Source organism: Petaurus breviceps, unplaced genomic scaffold, assembly GCF_028583685.1.
Source record: "Petaurus breviceps papuanus isolate PSGF00001 unplaced genomic scaffold, PetGlider_PUasm1.0 38, whole genome shotgun sequence".
In the NCBI taxonomy this organism is placed as follows: domain Eukaryota; kingdom Metazoa; phylum Chordata; class Mammalia; order Diprotodontia; family Petauridae; genus Petaurus; species Petaurus breviceps.
Window position 1 is genome coordinate 21,920,609 of NW_027186304.1, and position 19,684 is coordinate 21,940,292.

General features: G+C 38.2%; 1 protein-coding gene across 3 annotated transcripts in view; it reads left to right on the top strand.

Annotated features, from left to right (window-relative positions):
• Positions 1-6,206, top strand: part of PIEZO2 (piezo type mechanosensitive ion channel component 2) — a 557,384-nt gene extending 551,178 nt beyond the window's left edge. For all 3 annotated transcript variants that reach the window (XM_069099626.1, XM_069099625.1, XM_069099627.1), the window contains 2 exons: positions 2,124-2,307; positions 4,316-6,206. In XM_069099626.1, the coding sequence (XP_068955727.1) occupies positions 2,124-2,307; positions 4,316-4,568 (437 nt within the window). In that variant the 3' untranslated portion in view covers positions 4,569-6,206. The remainder of the gene's footprint in view (positions 1-2,123; positions 2,308-4,315) is intronic.
• The last annotated feature ends 13,478 nt before the right edge of the window (positions 6,207-19,684 follow it).

The following is a 19,684-nucleotide window of genomic DNA, read 5'->3' on the forward strand; positions in this document are numbered from 1 at the left end:
TAAGAATAAACCCTTTGTGAGATCCTTTGCTAAACTCTGGACAGTTGCCTATCTATCAGCAGCCCTTTCTAAGTATTTTGAGTCCCATGTTTGCCACCATTTTTGATCTTCTGGTCTAGCATTCAACCTGTGAGTATATTAATTGTACCTGTCAAATTTTCAGCTCATTTCAACTTAACAGGATGCCCTTTTAGGAAGTGTGAGACTGTGTTTCTCAAGTATTTCTTAGAGATTGCCACCAAAAGATCTTCCTTCCAATACCAACATGTTTCTTATATGATGTTTTTCAGACATATAATCCGGGAGGCATTTCAATCCTGCCTGATGCTTTGCATTGAGATTCTTGTGTACTAAATGATAATTAAACTTTGCCTGGAATTCACTTCCAAAACTCTGGAAGCTCCCCAATATTAGACTGTCTTCCAACAAGGGCACTCCCCAGTTTAAGTGCAATCCCTACCGATTTGTTAGTCACAAAGACTACCCTGATTGCAATTCAGAATATAAAAGGCTGTGTCCAAAGCCCTAGATATCAATGTTCCCCAAAAGCTAGGATCTCCTAACTCCTAGAGAATGCCCAACATTCTGGGAACATTCAGTGTCCCGAAATCAATAAACTCTTCTTGAACCCCTAAACCTCACTGCAAATACCACCAACCCTTGTTCTTTGATGAATCAATCAAGCATTTATTAAAGATGGACTATGGCCCAGATACTCTATTAGGTACAGGGAATACAATGATTCAAATAAAATAGTGGTTATTTACTCCTCAGTCCCTTGAATCTTGGTATCTGTCCATACCACTCTACCAAAGTATCTTTCTCCAAGGTCACTAGTAACCTCTGGATAGTCATATCCAATAGACTTTTATCTTTCATCATTATCTGTGACCTCTCTATAGCATGTGATGCCATCAATCAGCCCTTTCTTGATATTCACCATTACTTGGGCTTCTGTGATACTGTACTTTCATGTTTTTCTTTCTCCAACTTGCTGGCACATATTCCTCCTGATCTTCAAATGTAGGCATCTCCCAAGGTTTGAGATTTAATTCTATTATTTTATCTACTTCCAAGGCTTCAGTTATCACTTCTCTAGTATGTAGATGGTAACCATATCTCTATCCCCAACTCCAGTCACTCAGTCCTGTATTTATAGTTGACTGATGGATGTCTCCAAATGGATATCCCTCTGGTACATGGAACCCCAGATAGCTAAAACTGAATTCATCTTCCTTTTAAAACTTTCCTTCCCCCTAACTTCTTTATATTAATGACACCAAACACATAGGTTCAAAATCTCAAACATAGCTTTGATACTTCTTTCTTTCTCACTCAAGATAGATCTGATCACTTAAGTTCTATTGATACTAAGACAATAATTGATTATGTGACTTTAAGTGTATGATAGTTTTCACTTCCCTCCTCTCATTTTCATTCCTACTTCAACCACTTTTGTTCAGGCCTTCATTACCTCTCATCAAGATTATTGCAACTTCCTAACTCTTCTCTCTGCCTACATTTTATCCCCCCTATATTGTGTCCTTCACTTTGCTGCCTATTCTTCCTAATATACTGCTCTGTTCTTGTCACTCTTTTACTCAAAAACCATCAGTGGCTTCCTGTTACCTATTGAATAAAGTCTAGATGTATGATCCTGGCATTCCAGGCCCTCTATGGTCTAATTCTTACATAATTTTCCAGCTTTATCTCATATTTTTACTCTAATTATCAAGGACACTATTTTTCTCAATCTCTCACTGGTAGCTGCCCTCTCTGCCTTTTCCCATGTTGTCTCCCTCTTGTGTAATGGACTTATTAGTTGCCCCCAAACTCCATCTCCTTTCTTTAAGGGCTAGTTCAGATACCACACCTCCTCCATGAAAACATCTCTCTCTCCCTTTTCAAATTATATCAACATGTTCCATGCATTTCTCTTTCGCATTTATCACTGTCACTTTAACAAGAGTTACTTGCCTTCCATTTTCAGTCCTTGAGAGTAAGATATTTGTCACAGCTATCTTTGTATCACCAATACCTGACATAATAGGTGCTTCTTAGATTTTTTGTATTTAAATGAATCAGATTGTTTGAAAACTAATTGTATTTTTCTTCCTTTCTAGATAATAATTTTAAAGATATCACCATCATTTTGTCCCGAGACAATAGCAGTATAACTGAGAATGAGTGGTGGGTTCTCAATCAGCTTGGACACAAGTTACTTAACAAAGATACTCAAGGTTTGGAATTGGTGGTATTCAATGACAAAGTTAGCCCTCCCAGTCTTGGATTCCTTGCTGGCTATGGGTAAGGGATCATTTCACCCTAAATCTAAAAATCTAAAAGTCTACCTTCATGATTTTTAAATTTGGATAACAGAAACATTTTATTTTCATAGCTATAAAATTATAGAGTTAATGGGGACTTGAGTCCATAAAATACAACCTCCTTGTTTTGTAGATCAAGATTCTGAGGCATAGAGAAATTTTACCAGTAGTCAAACACATATTCAGTTACATAGCCAGGGTTAGAACCCAAGTATCTCATTCCTAATCCAATAGTCTTTCTACTAAACTATACTGTATTTAAATTTATTTTAAAAAGTGTGTATTTTATGTCCCTATTTCAGAACATCTTCTAGAATATAAAGCACTAAGCAAATATAGTTAATTTTGTCCCATAATTCATTACTTGGGTGCTATCGCTATGCCTATGATGCCAATATATCCAGTACAAATTTTGAAAAATTAAGCCCATAAACCAGTTTTTGTCAGTTTAATATTCTATATGTGATATTTGATGTCTATTATATTTGTTATATGATATCAATATGCATATGCACACATGCATAAATGTGTTTAGTCCTTTTTTAGTCATGTCTGACTCTTCATGACCCCATGTAGCAGCAAGCACCCCAGCATCCCCAGAGTCCTTGCCAACACAGGTTCTTGGATCTGATTTGTTAAAGGAAAGCAACTCAAAATGGGTTAACAAGCTTACCTTAATCAATCAAACATATACTGTTTACCTAGTTCAGGGGGAAAAGGTCAGCACCCCGAACTTCAGAGTATACAGACAGAATTATCAAGACAGAGAAACAGATCAAGTAGACAGATTTCCAAACTGTCCAACCATACCAAATCAATATCTGGGTTTTTCAAAGCCGGGGGGCTCTCAACAACGGCTTCCCATAGTCTCATCTGATCAAATCACAGAATACTTCTCAAAGTGAACCCCAAAGCAAAGCCTCACATCAGGGCTTATATAGCCTTCTCCTGGCTCAGAGAATGTAACAACCTTCTGGACCCACTGGCCAATCAAAAAGTATCTACTGAAAAACAAGCCTCCCACCGCAGGTTCCAGGTGCACTTTAGCCTAGGGGCAGGGAAGATCTTTAAAATTTACATTCCCATTACACCCCATTTGGGGTTTTCTCAACAAAGATACTAGAATAATTTGCCATTTCCTTCTCCAAATCATGTAGATGAGAAACCAAGGCAAAAACAGTTAAGTGACTTGCCCAGGGTCACATAGCTAGTAAGTGTCTGAAGCTGGATTTGAATTAAAAAAGATGAGTCTTCCTAATTCCAGGCCTAGCACTCAATCTGCTGGGCCACTGGCTGCCCATACATGCATACATATGTGTATGCATACATGTGTATATGTATGAACACCTATACATATAGCTATATATGCACACATATGTATATACACACATACATTTGTGTGTGTTTATTTGTCTATGCATACATGCATTCATTCAAATGGTTTAACTGAGATTTCATTAAATTTCATTAAATTCTGATTTGAAGATTAGAGTTGCCAAATTGACAGGTTATTCAAGCAGTATGTAGCTATAACCTCTGGTTCCCCCTATGTTAACTACAACTTTCCTAAGCTTCATACTCTTCCATTATACTCCAGCCTTTGGCCAGCCAAAATTTTATGCCATAACTAACTCCATTGATTTAAAAAGATGACCATGTTTTCCCCTGCCTCAAACTTCTATCTTGGAATTACTACTGAAAGTATGGCTAACTGCCTACACCCAGAGCTGAGGATGTGTGTGTGTGTGTGCATGCACACACATGTGTGTGGACCCATTTCCCATACTATAAATAAGTTCAAGTTTTTTATAGATGTACAGGTCTGGATAACCTGATCTGTGTTCTCTTTAAAGTCTAGGAAGTACAGTGGAGTCAAAATTTTAATTTTTAAATATTTTTATTTTACTGTTATTCTCATTATTTAATGATATAATTATATATCCAATTGCATTTCACTTATTTTGAACAATTTCCCTTTTTTTTCACAGTATTATGGGACTATATGCTTCTGTTGTCCTTGTGATTGGGAAGTTTGTCCGTGAATTCTTCAGTGGGATCTCACACTCCATTATGTTTGAAGAGCTTCCAAATGTAGATAGAATTTTGAAATTGTGCACCGACATTTTCTTAGTGAGAGAGACAGGGGAACTAGAACTAGAGGAAGACTTATATGCCAAACTGATATTCCTGTATCGCTCACCAGAGACAATGATCAAATGGACTAGGGAAAAAGACAACTGATGCTGTGAGATGTGAAATGAAAGTAAAATTGACATTTAATTTTTTTAAAAGCACAAAATTCTCAGAAGAACCAAGTGTTTTATAGGTGGGCGTTGGTGGCCTCCCCCAGATCTCTTGGACTCCACACCACCTTTCTGACTAAGGGATGATGGTGAAGATTGGTTTTGATGTTTTTAAATTCCACTTCTATCAAACCATGGGAACTTGCTTTATAATGTCAGTGTTGTCAGCAGTGTCTGGCATTGTGGCCAAGCAAAAGAGCCATATTTATTAATTCAGAGAGGACCAAGGAGGAAAGGAACAAAAAGATAAGATGACCCATGGATGGTTTAACTGGGCCTACAATGGTGACACAGTTTGAGTATACAAAATCCAGCTTTCCATCACTAACTGTGAAGAAGCCATGATGGAAAATCAGAAAACCGCCAGCACACAAGCAGTGGGGTATAGCAACATGAGGCTGAGTCTCTTTGCCCTACCTGTTTCTGGCAAAATGGAGCTATTGACACTTTGAGACCTCAAATAGAGAACAAGCCTCATTCTAAGCAAAAAGATAACCTTAGTGATAATCTCTTACTGCCTTATTTTATTTGAAAAAAATCATATGAAGAAAATTTCCAGTAAATATCAATGACTTCTCAGGAAAACGAAACAACAGTGAAATCCATTTTGCTAAGATCCTGCAAATCGCTAACACCAATGACGATGACTGTTTTATGAGGTTATTTGCTTCAAAGTTACTGCTCCTCATTAGACATAGACATGCGGTATAAAACAAGGCAGCCCAATTATATAAGGAGCACTTTGACTTTATAAATCTTTAATAACTGAGGTCATAATCATTTTCCTGCCTTTTCCCCATCCTTTAACATGCTTCCCCCCCATTTTGATGATTTAAGGCAATGATTTTTCCAGTATGTGACATTTTCCTTCCAGTTTTTCAGGTATATCAAAGTGTTTACATATTCCAACTCACATTTTTACATCCAAGACGGGTTTTTTTAAGTTCATAATTATGAAAGAAGTATGTACATGAGCTTGGGGGAAATAAAATGACCTTTTTCTTAAATTATTATCATTGGTGATACAACCTCTTCATTAAAGAACAATGTAGCATGAAAATTTATGATTGAAATGTAGTTTTTATTATGGTTTCAAAGAAGAATCATTGAGCAAACTGAGGTATGTGAAAAGGTTATTCTGAGCAGTTTGGATTTGGGAATGACACAGAAATAAAACTCATGTTGTACAGTCATTTTAAAGATACACATTATTCTACCATTTTGCATGGAATATTTAAAAGGGGTGTGGGGGAAGTGTTTATCCATGACATATACCCGGGAATGAAGAAACCCCAATAGAAATGAAGAACCAGGTCTTTTCCTCTTTGCTACTGTGTATGAACAATGTAATACGTTACCACTTAGCAAATATCAAGGTCCTAAACTCTAAAGAGAAAACTATTATAGTGAATATGGAGCATTAACAACAAAGTTCAAATAATGTTCAGCGCTTCCAAATAAATATTGCACATTTGTTATTATACTGTGAAAAGTATCACACGTTTGACCCTACACATGGCATCTTGAAATAAATTGCTTCAAACCACTGTAACAATAAAATTGAATCAGTAAATGGAACCCTCTGGAAGACATTCTGATTTCCCAACAATGGGAAGGATCATCAATGTGCATGTTTCTGATTATGAGTCCTTGGTTGTGAAAAAATAATCAATCCCTTTGAATTTTCAGAGGGCAGATTTCATCTAGGTTAGGAAATCATAATAGCATCACCACTAAATATAAGTATCACATGTGTATATGGTGTAGCAACTGCTTTATGGTCTTTTATGAGCTGCCTAGACATGGACAGGGATGACTGTCAACCCAATAGTCCAATCATTTCTGCTAACTCACTATTCTCTCAAATCACATTTCATCATTGTCTTGCATCATTGTACTGCTGAGAATAGTGAAGTCATTCACAGTTGATCCTTGTACAATATTGCTGTTACTGTGTACAATGTTTTCCTGGTTCTGCTCACTTCACTTTTCATTAGTTCATATAAGTCTTTACAAATTTTTCTGAAACCCTCTGGCTTGTCATTTCTTATAGTACATAGTATTCCATCACAATCATATGCCACAACTTGTTCAACCATTCCCCAATTGATGAGCATCCCCTTGATTACCAGTTCTTTGCCACCACAAAAAGAGCTGCTATAAGGTCCTTTTCTTTTTTTCTTTTGGGATATAGACCTAGTAGTGGTATTGTGGGATCAAAGGGCATGCACAATTTTATACCCCTTTGGATATAGTTCCAGATTATTCTCCAGAGTAGATGGATCAGTTAACAACTCAACCAACAATATATTAGTGTCCCAATTTTTCCATATCCCCTCCAACATTTCTCATTTTCCTTTTCTGATCAGCCAATCTGATAGGTATGAGATGGTGCCTCAGTTGTTTCAATTTTCATTTCCCTAATCAATAGTGATTTAGAGCTTTTTTCAAAGATAGCTTTTATTTCTTCTTCTGAAAATTGTCTGTTCATATCCTTTGATCATTTATCAATTGGGGAGTGACTCAGATTCTTAGCCATTATTATTAATGATAAGGATGATAATAATAATATATGTATCAGCATTCATCATTCCTTCAAAGGAGACAAAATTTCTAGGCCAGCTGAAAGTTTAAAAAAATCCCCAAAATAGTTTTAGAGTCTAATAAAGATTCCCTGATATTATAGGCTCACATGGAATTCTTCTGTCACTGGTTTAGGTGTGTCCTTAAATGAAAGGTGATCTTTATCAGAAAAAAATGATTGTTTCCGATAATAAGTGTATTATCTTTCCAAGACAATATTCTTATCAATGGTTTGCAGCTGTCTTCTCATTCTTCCAACTTCAAGAAGCCTATGACACATAATAAAGATATTCATAAAAACCCCTCCAACTACCAGGTGTCTCTGAAGCTCCCTGCTTATTTTTGAAGATGAATTAAATTGCTTTATAGCAAGAGTTCATCAGTTCTTATTTGTTTATTTTGATAGCATTTTCCTTTATGTTTTGGTGTGACTGACCCTGTTTCATCTGTGGCTTGAATGATCTTTGAAATATCCCCACTGATATCCATTACAATATCTCTAACCGGCATTGAATCATAATTTGTAAGAACAGTCACTTCAGCATTTTTCCTTGGTGTAATATTCATTCTTAGAAGCCACAGATGTTAAAACATAATAAAAGAAAGCAAAGAAATCTGTATATGGGACAAAAATCTAACAATCAGCTAATAGAAAACTAACTAATATGAGGAAACCAGTTCAGCACATTTCATATGGTCAAGGTCATATATTCGGAGTCCATCCATTAATCCAAGTCAGTGTCATTAGAACACCATTGTTGTCACAAAATGAAACCATATCAAAATGATTGCTTTCCCCAAGCCATTTTTTACATTATAGTGATTGCAATTAAAGCTTGCAAATATTTGGTTATTTCCCCTCCAAATAACACTCTCTCTGCAGTATGCTACATGGTCAAGTGATGTGTAATTCTAAGTAGACTAATAAAAAATATTCTTAATAAGTTATTCCTTTCTAGATTTGTTCAGTCACACACAGAGGTCCAATTGGACTCAGACCTCTCCTCTCACAAACCATTTTGTTTTGTTTTACTTACCAAAAAAAAAAATGGAATTCAGTCATCCTGATATTGGATATTTTGTGTCTACCTGCTCTGAAACATTTTGACGTTTATATTGTCTATGCAATTCAATCTTTCTTTTAGATTTTCGTCTTGGATATATTGAGGCTAAACTGTCAACGAGCCTTCTGTGGTTAGCCAATAGGGCTGTAAAACAGCTGAATCAGCAAAATCATACTACAGGTACCTGTCTTTTTTCTTTTTTTAAGCTATTCAATCTTTGTGAAGATCTTTCCTTACAGCAACCCCAGGAGCCAACCATGCAAGCGATCTCCACGATATCATAAAGGAACCTGAGACTTAGTAAGATTAAGAGATTTGACATGACCCCTAATTGTGGAAGAGTGCTTTCAGATCTGTCTGTTCTGAGTAGAACACCAACACTTTTTCTACCACATCTCTAAAGGGCTATTAACTCCAAGACTTTTGTTTTTGTTTGTAAATTTTAAGTACTACAAGACTATCATTATTTAATGTTTCTTCTTTAAGGCATCCCCATATCATGGAAACTAAAGAGAATATAATCAAAAGACCAGGATCTCTAAAAACACTGCCTTTAACTCTTTCTCCCCTAGGAATTCAGGTTCAATTCTACATGAATTCCCCTTTCAGGAATTTTAAGAGGGGAAAATACCAAAGGGATGGGGAAAATCTCAGCTGTAAGTATTACCAAAAATAATGATAGATAATATTTATTTAGCATTTTAAGCTTTACAAAATACTTTCCTAAAATTAAAGTTTATTGATGTGTTTTGTTTTTATATTATAAATGATTACAGATTACCCCCATATATAAGAAATCTCTAACAAAGTAAACCAATTATTAAAACTAATAATAGTAATTTCATCTGAAAGTGCATATAACATGCCACATTTATAGCACCATCTTCTCTATATTTAAAAAAATTAACAAAAACACGTCTTTTCTCTGTCTCATCTTTTAACCCACTTGGGGGGGAAAAAGAAGAGAAAAACAAATTTCTTGTAATAGATATGCATAGTCAAGCAAAACAAATTCCCTCAAAGGATATATGTATGTATGTTTATATCCATGTATGTGCATGTGTACACATAGATATATACATTTATAGGCAACAATATAATCGTGTATGTATACATATATGTTCACACACGTGCATGCATGCACACATATAATGTATACACCGCACCCTGATTCCATCACCTCTTGGTCATGCGTAATGTTTCATCATCAGTCCTTGAGAATCACAATGGTCTTTGTCTTGATCATAGTTCTTATTGCTTTCGAATTTGCCTTTTTTTTTTCACTGTATAGATTATCTTTGTCACTGTATAGATTATTCGCCTGGCTTTGCTCATTTAATTCTTTATCAGTTTACAAAAATCCTCAAAATCATTCATTTTTCTGATATTGATGTTATAGTATTTATTCTGGTTCTGCTTACTTTGCTCTGCATCAATTCATACAAGTCTTTCCATGTGTTTTTGAAATCATCTATTTCTTCATTTCTTATAGCACAATAGTTCCCCATCACATTAGTATACCACAACTTACTCAGTCATTCTTCAACTGATGGTCAGCCTTTCCACTTCCAGGGTTTTTGCTACCACAAAAGCTGCAATAAATATTTTGTACATGAAAGAGTTTTTCCTCCTTTTTTGACCTCTTAAGTATAGACAATTTGGAATTATACATAAAACATCACTAAATAGTGCATACAAGCCCTTTGACCCAGAAATAACACTGCTAGCACTATACATGGGGCAGTTTACATACATTATTTCCTTTAAGCCTCAAAACAGCTCTGTGGTCTAAGTACTATTGTCATTCTCATTTTACAGACAGGGAAGCTGGGGCTAAGAATTTAAATGATTTATCTGGGCTTAATACAACCAGCATCTGAAGCTATTATTTGAAATAGGGTTTTCCTGACTACAAGTCCAAGACAATAATAATTATTAATAATATGCTTTAAGATTTGCAATGAACTTCACATGTGATAACTATAAGGTATTATTATCTGAAATATGGAGATGAAACACAAAAGATGAGATGACAGAGCTTTGTTCAATGACCTAATTATTGATAACAAGAAAGGTCTGAGACTAAAAGACACATATTCCCTGGAGCTTTTTGCTACGGGCAGGGAAGAAGTCCTGAGCAACATCCAGCTTGAAGAATTCCCTCAACCTTGTGAGCCCCAACAGATGCTTCTCTTTGCTAACATGTAGCCCCTCGTCTTTGCACCTCTTACATGAAATCCACAACCACACAAAAGAGATCTGCCTTACAATCTGCATGAGGAAAAACAAGCAGCTGAAGAAAGCTGGTTGTTCAGATTATGGCATGTAATTTGATGGTCTACCTCAGGAACGGGGAGCCCGCAGCCTCAAGGCTACATGTGGCCCTCTAGGTTCTCAAGTGCAGCCCATCCTCAAGTGCGGCCCTTTGAATCTGTTTGATGAATATGTTCTGTGAAAGCTGGATTTAGTTAAAGGGTAACACTTGAGGATCCAGAAGGCTTGTGGCCTTGAGCCTTCAGGTTCCCCAGCCCTGGACCTACCCATAGAGCTTGTCCATGAGTACATGTATCTTGCATAGACAGTACAAATGAATGATGAACCAGACCCAGATTAAAACAAGAAGGAGGGATGTCCTTTAGGAAATTACTTAGTTCTTTCTGTGACTCCAAGGTTTTCTCTGAAACAAAGGCCCATCATTCTAGCCATAATATTCCCTTGGTGATGCAGGATGGTAGTCATGGAACACTAGAGTTTCTATAGAATTGAATCTGAGGATCACCCAAAGTGTGATGGAGAGGTACGTTCCTGAGAGTTCTCAGCAAAAATCATTTCCAACCACAACTCATAGAAACCTAGATCAAGAAACTGGAAGGTAGGAAGGGAACCTCAGAGACTATCTAGCAACTATTTTACAGATGTCGAAATGGAGGCCTAAGGATATTAAGAGATTGTCCACAATCACATAGGTGGTAAGAGCCAAAGGTGGGATTTGAACTCAATCCTCTGATTCCAGGGTCAGTGCTCTTCCCTGTAATACCATCATCCCTTCATTCCATACTACAAAACCAAATAGAGGCAGAGAGTTGTTTAAAAAAAAAACTTCTCTGTGCAAACAGGAGAGTCATTCATGTGCTCAGTACAATATGAATTTCTTCATATATTTGGCACAGGGGAGAATTGGATCCCTCTGCTCTCATCACCATTGCAATTATAGAATCCCCAGCTCTCCCTGGAATGTTAAATTGTAAATCTTGAATGAAGCAGATGTGAAACCAAGTGGGACACAGGATGAAGTAGATGGAAATGGTATTTTTGCTTTCTTTTTCCAATAAACATTGCACCCTGTGCTGATTTCGATTTTGAGGAAAAGTAGGATGGACCTAAGGTCTCGTGCTGTTTTCCCTTCATTGATATTTATGTCAAATTCTCCCACTCTAATACATCATTCGTATTCTCACCACCCCTGCATATCCAGAAATGTGTATCTGGATTCAACTTATAAGGCTATAATGGACATTCCTTACTTTATCCATATGTGTTGCAGCTGAAAAGAGTGAAGCAGGCCATGAAATATCTAGTCTAGAAAACTCCCATAAACTTCAGCTCACATCAGCTGAGCACAAACGCAATCCATCCTGAGCCTGGAAAGACAGAGAGGCTTAGTGGATAGAATACTAGGGTTGAAGTCAATAAGTGTTCAAATCCTGCCTCAAATATTTACTAATAATGACCTAAGCAAGTCATTTAACCTCTCTGATTCTCAGTTTCCTCATCTGCAAAATAAGGGTAGTAATAACACATTATGGGTTTGTTGTGCTTTGCTAATCTTAAGGTTCTTTATAGCTGGTCTGCTTGTCTGGATTCCTTTAGATACCTTTCCTAAGGTTTGATTCATGGTTATTACCTCGCTCTCACTCTTCCTAGTGTCTGACTCTTATTATCATTGTTTATAGATCTGGGTACAGAGTAAGAACTCAATAAATATTTGTAGATTAACAAGCTGCCTTATTGAACTTCCATTCAATTCTCACATGTATTACATCAAATGAATAGTCATTGCATATTTGTTCTTGTGTCTTATTTCTCTCCTTGATTAAGTTCCATAAGGGCACAGGAAGCAAAATTTGTATGGACCCTAGCATCTAGTTGAGAGATGCTTCATACAGTAGTACTTAGTATGTAGTAAATATGTAAGGAAGGAAGGAGGGAGGGAAGGAAGAAAGCCTAGGAGAAAAAAGAAGAAAGAAACAAAGAAGAAACAAAAAAGAAACAGAGAGGAAGAGGAAGAAAGAAAAGAAGGAAAGAAAGAAAGAAAGAAAGAAAGAAACAAACAAACAAACAAACAAACAAACAAACAAACAAAGAAACAAAGAAAGAAAGAAAGAAAGAAAGAGAAAGAAAGAAAGAAAGAAAGAAAGAAAGAAAGAAAGAAAGAAAGAAAGAAAGAAAGAAAGGAAAGAAGGGAAAGAAAGAAAAAATTAGAAAGAAAAAGAAAGAGAGGAAGGGAGAGGGGGAAGAAGGGAGGAAAGTAAGAAGGGAAGGAGGGAAAGAAGGAAGAACATAGGCTAAAGGGCAGTGAGCAGTAGACAGCTACGGTAAGAGAAGATGATTTGGAGACAGTGAGTTAGCTGGGGCCCAGGATTCACTAAATACTTCTTGGTCCCCAGCTGACTGTATAGTATCCGGAAAATAGAAAAGCAATGAACAACTATAGAAATTCAGTCAAACTAAGAGGTGAGACCTCATCCATGCCACTACAATTGTGAGACTGTTCTTTCCTAACCCTTTTCTTCCCCCCTCCATTGCAGTGACATCACAAAATGTCTTCATTGAGTGTACCAGGCCAGAAGTTGGTAGGAGTGAGTAGAGCCCTAGGAATGCAGTGGAAGTTGGGGTGAGAGTGGTGAAGAGGATAGCTTGGTTGAGTCCTAGGGATTAGCCCCATCTCTGAGGGTTGTGGTGGTGGGAAGGGAATAGCAATCAAAGCACAGGTGAGATTACTCCAGGAAAGGAATTGGCTGGTCCGTCAGGGATACTTATGTCCCTACAAGGGTTGAGATGCCCAGGAGAAGACACTGTCCTTAAGAAGAGTTCAATGGCAATAGAACAAGAAGGGGCCAGGTGAGGGCCCAGCACAGGGACACTGGAAGTGGAGCAAAGCAAGAGACCAGGATCTCAAGCCGGGGAGAACCGCTGCATGTACCAACGAATCAAATTAGCTGTCTCTGTGGGGTGCAGGGAGAGCAGGAACCACATGGTTATAAAGAGAATGTGTGTCCTGGGTTTTGGAGGTATGGAGCAAAGCACAGTGACCCTTCCCTAGTTACTGCTCTGGGACTGAGACCTTCAATGGAAGGAAATAGAAAAGCAAAGCCTCAGAAGGGTATATTGTTTAGGGCAAAGCTTTCTGGAACTGAAGGCTTTGTGGACCGAGACACTTCTTGATCCCTTGGAAATGTGACCCAAACACCATTAGATCCTCAGAAGGTACACATTAATCCCAATGTATTGCTTTTCTCTAATGGAAGCTTTCTCTGGATGATGGTTTTTTTTTTTCACATGAGGGCTAAATTGCAACAAAGTTATCTAGTAAGCTAACATATTTAGTTTGAGCCAACATTTCCCACAAAGTTAACAGTGTATATTTTAAATCGATTTAATAAATGTGTGTGTGTGTCTCACAGAGAGACAGACTGAATGACTGATTGGCTTTAATCTGGCCAAATATATTTTTGCTAAAATCTGAGGATCCCAAGTTCACTATACATTAGTTTTATCAGAGAATTTCAGTGAGGAGTTTCACTAACAAGTCTCATTTTACAGAAGAGAAAACGGAATGAGGAAAAAACCATTTCTTAAGCATTTACTATGTTCCAAATACTGTGTTAAGTGCTAGGAATGCAAATTGAAAATTGAAACAATCCCTGCCCTCAAGAGCCCATACTCTAATTGATGGAGACAATGGGTATAAGAAAGGTCAGCTGCAGAGTGAACGGAAGGACCCAGAATGCCTATGACTACAGCAGCAAAGTGATCCTTAGGATGCATCAGCATGTAAGATGGCCATCAGGCTAGGGGTAGGGAGAAGAGAAGAAGTGGTCTGGAGGAAGACCCAGAGGTCTTCCACCTTATGGAAAGGATTGGAGGCTCCCTCCTCATCCAAGCAATGTAAGCAGTCATGTTCTCCAGAGGGTGAGGGGTCTGGGGTGGAGACTAGAGTGGACCCATTCACTAGCACCAGGAAATGGAGATTCTGGGTTCTCTCCTGAAGGGATTTGAATAGGGAGGCGGTGTCTGTGTCCAGCTAGTTGAAGAGGAGGGGAAGGTGGCATCAGCAGCAAACTTGGAGGAGAAAGGAGATTGATTCACCTGCATCACTTGTTCTACCCCCTTATTCAGGTGCACAGATGGCTTCTGGGTGGCCAAAAAGGGTAAGAAGGGGACCTCCAAATAGTTGAAATGACTGACCCAAAATGACATTGACGTACTAGTTAGTGGGAGGTCTGGGGCTATAAGCTGTGAAGTATGGTGTAAAGGACGCCAGGTATAATCAGAAGTCCCAGGTTCAGGTAACTGCTCTAATCTTAATTGGATACACATATCTTTGGGAAAGTCACTGAATTTCAGCTAGCTCATCTGTAAGACTGGCACAAAAATTCATGTGTTACCTACGTTTTAGAGCTGTCACAAAAATGTTTTATAAATCATAAATTGATAAGTAGTAAGTTGTAATAATGATTAGAATGCAGGGCACTGTTTTCTTTTATGATGTGAGCTGACTGAGTTTTTGGTGGTTAAGAATTTTTGAAGCTTTGTCAAAATCAATTTTACAGGGTTCCAAAAACTGAAAACTATTTAACTATAGCAAGTAGACACACACATTAGACCAGTCCAATTTGCTCTTGTCCTATCTGTCCACAAGATTCCAGGCCCAAAGCATTGCAAGAATTAGATTTATGCATAGGCAATCGATTAAGCAACAAGTATTTATTAGACACCTACCAGGCACTGTAAACATTCGGCAAATGGGCAAAGCAGGTATCAGCTTACAGCTCCCCAGATCCCTCAAAATCTTCTACCCTTTAGCTACCTCTATAATGTACTACTGTATACTCCAATCAAAATGTAATCATTACTACTCCCTCCCACCCATTTCCTGGACTTACCCTAGATGCACCTTGGACTCACCCACGATTTGTGGGTGTAGCCTTCGTGCTACTCATATATTGAAAAGGGGGAGTGTATATAGCAATTATTTCTGTTCTGGCCAGAAACTCTGAGGGTCTTCCCTTCCCTGACTGATGCTTTTGTGAAGGCAAAGTAGGCCATCTTTTACCTCAGTTTTTACCTAGTTAATCTTTAACTGCTGAATGGGTGTTACTTCAGACAAACTGAGACCTGAGGAAGACCTTAGCTTAAAAAGGCCATGGTCTGGCACTGCATTCTGGGCCATCACCAGTCTTCTTGACCTGTATCTTACCACTGGACTCTAATAACTCTGGAGCAGAAAGTGAGTCTGACAACTGCATAGCCCTGAATCACTTAAATCCAATTCACTTGAAAGTCAATACATCACCCTCCTGATGTCTCTGGTCCTCTTCGAGAATGAGAGATGAACAAAAACAGGCCTGAAATGTTGCTCTCTCTCTCTCTTCCTTGTCGCTCTCAGCTCTTCCTACTTCATCCTGCCCTGGCTGAATTTCTATTTACCCTTTAAAGCCCCACTGAAATGGCACTTCCCCCAGGATCTTTCCTTGATCGGTTCTTCCAGTAACGACTTATCTCATGTTAGTCTTCTTGCATGCCCTTATCATATATTTATTTGTATTATAATGATTCATGGGAGTGTATCGCATCTACCTGCTAGAATGTTAGCTACACAAGGGAAGAGATTCATACCTAAACCTTGTGTCTTTCCCAGTGTCTACCTACCTGCCACAGTTAACTGCAAAGGCACTAAGAAAATTGTTTTATTCAGTTGGTTCATGCATTAAGTTCTAATATGGAATAAAGCATTTTATTCCACATTAAAGATAGCTAGCATTTATATAGTGCTTTAAGGTTTGCAAAGTCTATTACAATTATTATCTCATTTGATCCTGTCAACTACCCTCTGAGATAGATGCTACTCATTCCCATTTTACTTTTGAGAAAACTAAAGCTACAAGGTTAAAGATGAAAATTAAAGTGCAAAGTTAAAATTTTGCCTAGGAAAATTAAAGCCAATGACTTAAATTTACTCTGAAAAATGAGTATCAGAGTACTCTTCCTGAAGGCATTTCTTAGGAGGCTTCATCTGAAGAAGAAAAAGGAGGACCCACAAAAGAGAATGGGAGGAAAAGCTGTTGAAAGGAGTGGCTGAGGGAATCGTATTTGGCCTAGAACCAGTCCTGTCTGCTGTCTAGACCTGCTATGGCAATGAGGCGGCAGGGTTTCATAGTCTGCCTGGCCTAAGCTATAGGATATAGGCTTCAACTAAGTGTAAAAGAATTTAGTGAGCTTAAACAATTTTTACCAAGAGTTAAAATAAACAAAATCCTCCAAATCGAAGAATACATGCATTTCAAGACGCATAAACACAGAGGTCTGGAGCTGAGCAAAACTAAAACCCATTTTCATCTGTTGTTAATTCACAACTCAGTGATTGTTTTCATGGCATTCCAGGCCTCTGTGTTCTTGGGGAGATCTCCATCACAGCATGCTCCTTTCTTGGAAACTTCAAATTTTGTACTTTCACCCATGGAGAAAGCATTTTCCACACTGTTATGAATCTCACACATCCCTAGGAATAGTTACACACACACACACACACACACACACACACTCATGCATGCATGCAAGCGCACAGCCAGCCACAGGAAATTGAGGTTTTTCTTTTCCCCTCCATTAGCCTCACCAAGCTGTGTCTTCATGACATTTCAGACAGGTTACCCCTTGCAGCTCCATCTCTTAGCAAGCAGCCCCAAGCCTGACCTCAGAGGCTGCCAACACATGTGTTGACCCCTTGCACTATGGGCTTCTTAAATCCCTAACAGCACATCAGGGAACAGTGTGCTTGTGATACTAAATTATGAATTATGCTGCCTCCTGGCACCCGGACTGATGTAATATGACAGTGAAATATTAATGAACCTTTTCAGATGACTCCATCTCATCATTCTTTTGCTTTGCCCAGAACTCTGAGGGCCATTAATAAGGAGTGACTTTGGTTCAAATAATGATTGGCTTCTGCCCAGTATTGGTCTTGTGATTATAAACACTGCAAACCAAAAAAAAAAAAAAATAGGGGAAAAAATATGCGGGTGTAAATGTGTTTAAAGTGAGCCTGGACATTGATCCCAGTACAGGAGAGTCTGGATGTCTCCCATGAACACTGCTTTGTTGATGTCAATCCATGGGAGAGTACCACAACCCAGGTATTCCAGGGAATAGGATATGGGCAGCAGCCAAATGATGTAAGAGGAAAAATGAGAGCAGGATAAAGGATTGTCTAGTTGTTGGAATGACTTATTGACTCCTTCTACATCGTCTTTACGGTTGCTGTGGAGGTTAATGAGGCATGGCATCAGATGTCGTAGAACCTCTTTAGCTGGAGGAAATTCAGAAGATGATAGTGTACAGGACCATCTAGGCACACTAATAGACCAATTAATGCAATGAATGGGAATATTCCTGGCATATGTTATTATAATTATGATAACTCCCTCAAAGCCCAACCCATTGTCCATGCCATGGATGGGGAGGGGGTGGACAGGGAGGAGGAAGCTGTTGTGAAATGATCAAATAGAGGATATAAGACAGACTGTTGTGTGGTGGGAGATTATCACAATAGCTGGGAAGATCTGGAAGGAGCCCTGAAACCCTGACACATTGGACTCTGGAGATTGGATTAGCCTTCAGATCAGTGCAAGGCGACTGTTCCTAAGAGTCAGAGGAATAGGGTGGTTTAGAGTTATGGACCTACGCCAGTACCCTAGGCTACCCTCTTCTACTTGCAGTGTAGTCTTCTTGCCTGAGGAAGACAGAGAGACAACATTCCATCCTCTGCCGGTCTCTTTGCCCAGTCTCTTCCTGCTTGTATGGGCTGGAGAAAGATGCCACTCCACCTTGCTCCCTCTCTATCTCCTAGTCTGGCCTATACCTACCCAGCTGGACAAAGAAAAAATGTCATTACATCATGCTCCCATTCACTCCCCTTCCCCTCCCCCCCCCTGCACACACAATGGTCTTTCGACCTAGTTAATCTGCAAAGAAGAAAAATCATTCTATTAGCTCCACCCACTAGTCTCCTTATGGAAGCAGCCTAAAACCCTGCGAAGATGCCACTCTAAGCCCAAACCCCAGTGATACTGATAACCCACCTTTAATTTTCACCTGGTCATGCACTCCCTATTACAGTGATTCCTGACCCCTGATTTTCATTATTCAACCCCAGTTCTTAGTTGCTTACTGCTGGTTCCCACATGCCCATCTACTTTATACTTTATACCAACCACTCCAGAGTCCCACTGTGATTTGTGGAATATTTATCCCATAGGTAACAAACTTGCTTTCATCTTAAATCTTTTCCTTTCCCCTCTTTCCATCTTCTGGCTCTCACTGATACCTGGCTCCTCCTGTTGAAATAGCCTCAGTCCAACACTGAAATACTCTTTTCCTCATTTCCCCCACCTGATTGACCTCAGGTTTTCTAAAGTTTCCCTCCTTTAGATTTGGTGGCTCTTTATTTTTTCATCTGTTATTTTATCTAATTTAGGTTTAGAAATGAAACTATTTCTTATGATCAACAAACACTGGCTTGCAATATATTATGTTTGTTATATATGAATTTTGTATGCCTTGGAACTGAGGGTATCATTCCCCAAAATCTTTATGAGACTATTTTGTATGTAGCTGATAAGATGCTTTCATTTTTCTTATAAACTAGGACAGGCACATAATGAAAGTATTGTGATATTTTCAATCTATTTCATACATGGCTTGTCCATTTTAATAAACAGTACCATCTATACTGAAGTTATTTCTTAATAACTTATACACACACACACACACACACACACACACACACACACACAAAGAAAGCCAAAAACCAGTCTGTCAAGAAGTTCATAGTTTAATGGGAAAGATATGCCAACAACTATGTAAAAGCAATATATAAAGGATAAATAAGTTAAGGTTACTAAAAATCTTCACTGAGTGAATTTAAAAATTATATTTTGTAACATAATAGAGGAAAGGAAATTTCTTTTTTGTGGTTTCAAAAAGGAGATAGGCATACTTAGAGTGGAATTTGGAAAAACCCTTTTTGAGAATGGCATAAATCCAGTTAATAGAACAAGTACTTGGTCAATTACTCCAAAACTGAAGAATTTTTAAAAATCCACCATTTGCTATAACCATCACAAAT